Source organism: Genypterus blacodes, unplaced genomic scaffold (assembly GCF_046128005.1).
Source record: "Genypterus blacodes isolate CSIRO-AG114 ecotype Tasmania unplaced genomic scaffold, CSIRO-AGI_Gbla_v1 ptg000062l_1, whole genome shotgun sequence".
NCBI lineage: Eukaryota > Metazoa > Chordata > Actinopteri > Ophidiiformes > Ophidiidae > Genypterus > Genypterus blacodes.
In genome coordinates this window covers 3,223,112-3,225,000 of record NW_027466874.1, presented here as the reverse complement: position 1 = coordinate 3,225,000, position 1,889 = coordinate 3,223,112, and the positions used below count along the sequence as shown (strand labels likewise).

Sequence of the window (1,889 nt, the reverse complement as noted above, 5' to 3'; positions counted from 1 at the left end):
TAGAAATAGAAATAAACTTCTGAAACACAAACTTCTCCATTTCGCCTCCTACACGTTGTTACAGCATCTGCATGTGCACCTGCTGATGTGAGAAGAAGTTAACATGAGTTCAGACCATAGCAGCATCTTATTGAGTCTTGGAGATACACACACACCTGCAGTCTGGAGGAGAGCAGACAATGAAAAATGCCTCCGTATAGGACAGAGGAGAGGGGAGAGAACAATTCTGCTGGTATTTCACGCAGACAAACCTGGAATTAGCACACAAGAAGGAAGACTAAAGACCTCTTCCTTTGTAGATCACATCAAAACCAGCAGCAAACCCAGTGAACAGCCCTGAATAGACAATAATAGCTCCATAAGAGAGATGAGCTTTGCACCCACCTGCAATTCTAGCCCTCAGCAGACAATGAAAATACCCCAGAGATGACTCTAATAGAGATCTACAAGCTGGGAACCCTTCCCACTGAGGGGAAACAAGACAATAAGAGCACTCAGGGGGTCCGCGACAGCTAAATAAGGGATAAATAAACAAACACACCTGCCTGTCTGGACTTGGAGAAGAGAAGATAAAGGAAACATCAACTTAAGTCTGCCGGAACTGGCTCAGATGAATCCCCACATCTGAGCCGAGGATTCCCCCTCTAAACACATCTACACTCATCAGAGAATGGATAGATTCTAACGCAACACACCTCATGACACAATATTACTATAAAATAAAATTCGTTGTTATAAACCCGAGACTAAAGTGAAAGGTAACGGAGCGTAATTTCCTCCGTAAACTCACCGGAGATCTCAGCTTGAGGCACCCCGGCCAGGGTGAAGCCTTTCCCGGTGTAGAACTGCCGCAGGTCGGCGCAGCTCCGGTCCGCCGCGGTGGCCGGGCCCGGTGCGGCACACAGGCACAGCAGCGCGGACACCAGCAGCGGGAGACGCATCTTTGGAGACGTGTGTGTGTAGTCCGTTTACCAGGAGGGGAGAGTCGGGAACGGAAAAGTGCGAGAAGATCCGAGGATCGTGACGGAGTTTGTTGATTAGAGCTCCAGGTTTGGTTCTTGTTTGGGGTTTTTAAAAGAGTTTTTTTGGTTTTGAGAGGAGAAACGAGGCGCGTAACTGTGCGACTGACTGTGCAGTTACACGCAGACAACACGGCGAGGGAGAGAGAGAGAGATAGACAGACAGGCAGGTAGACAGGCAGGAAGGAAGACAGGCAAGAGGAAGCGCCGTGCGGTCCGGTGCGTTTGTGCCCGGGGAGAGAGCTGCGCCGCGCCGCTGTAGGTGTCAGGTACCCCGCGCTGCTCCGCTCCTCCTCCTGCTGCACGGTGGTGCTGCTGCAGAGATGCCACAGACAAAAGAGGGAGAGAGACGGAGAGAGAGAGAGAGAGAGAGAGAGAGAGAGAGAGAGAGGGGAGCAGGTGTCGCTCGGTCAAAGTCGGTATCCACTCGAGTCCGTCGGTCGGTTCGTGTTTATGCAAATGAGCCGGTTTAACGGTTAAACAAACAAGCACTAGAATCCGCTATTTTAATAACGAGGGTTCTCAAAGGGAGAGGCGCCGGTAGAGCCTCGACTGTACGTTTAAGAACAATGAAGTGTGTGCGTGTTTGTGTGTATGTCTTTGTTGATTCTCTCTGTCTGTGTGCGCGCGCGCGTCTTCTAGCTCAAGCAGCGCCTCCTGCAGGTCACTTTCTCCACATTGGCTGATAAACGCAGCACGCGGGTTGAATGAGAAGTTCTGAGCCTCACAGCGGAAGTAAACAAATGCTGAAGGCTTCCTGTTGAGGTCACTGTGATCTGTGCACTTGTTTTTTACGATGAAGTCACCAAGAAACAGCAGTTTGTTGTTGTTTTTTGATAAAGCCACATCACCTTTTCCCTTTGATGATTT

General features: G+C 50.0%; 1 protein-coding gene across 1 annotated transcript in view; it reads right to left on the bottom strand.

Annotated features, from left to right (window-relative positions):
* The window catches only part of LOC143003744 (glypican-1-like), a 25,017-nt gene extending 23,420 nt beyond the window's left edge, over positions 1 to 1,597 (bottom strand). The window contains exon 1 of the mRNA XM_076154561.1: positions 791 to 1,597. Coding sequence (XP_076010676.1) covers positions 791 to 941 — 151 coding nt within the window. The 5' untranslated portion in view covers positions 942 to 1,597. The remainder of the gene's footprint in view (positions 1 to 790) is intronic.
* Positions 1,598 to 1,889: the final 292 nt, after the last annotated feature.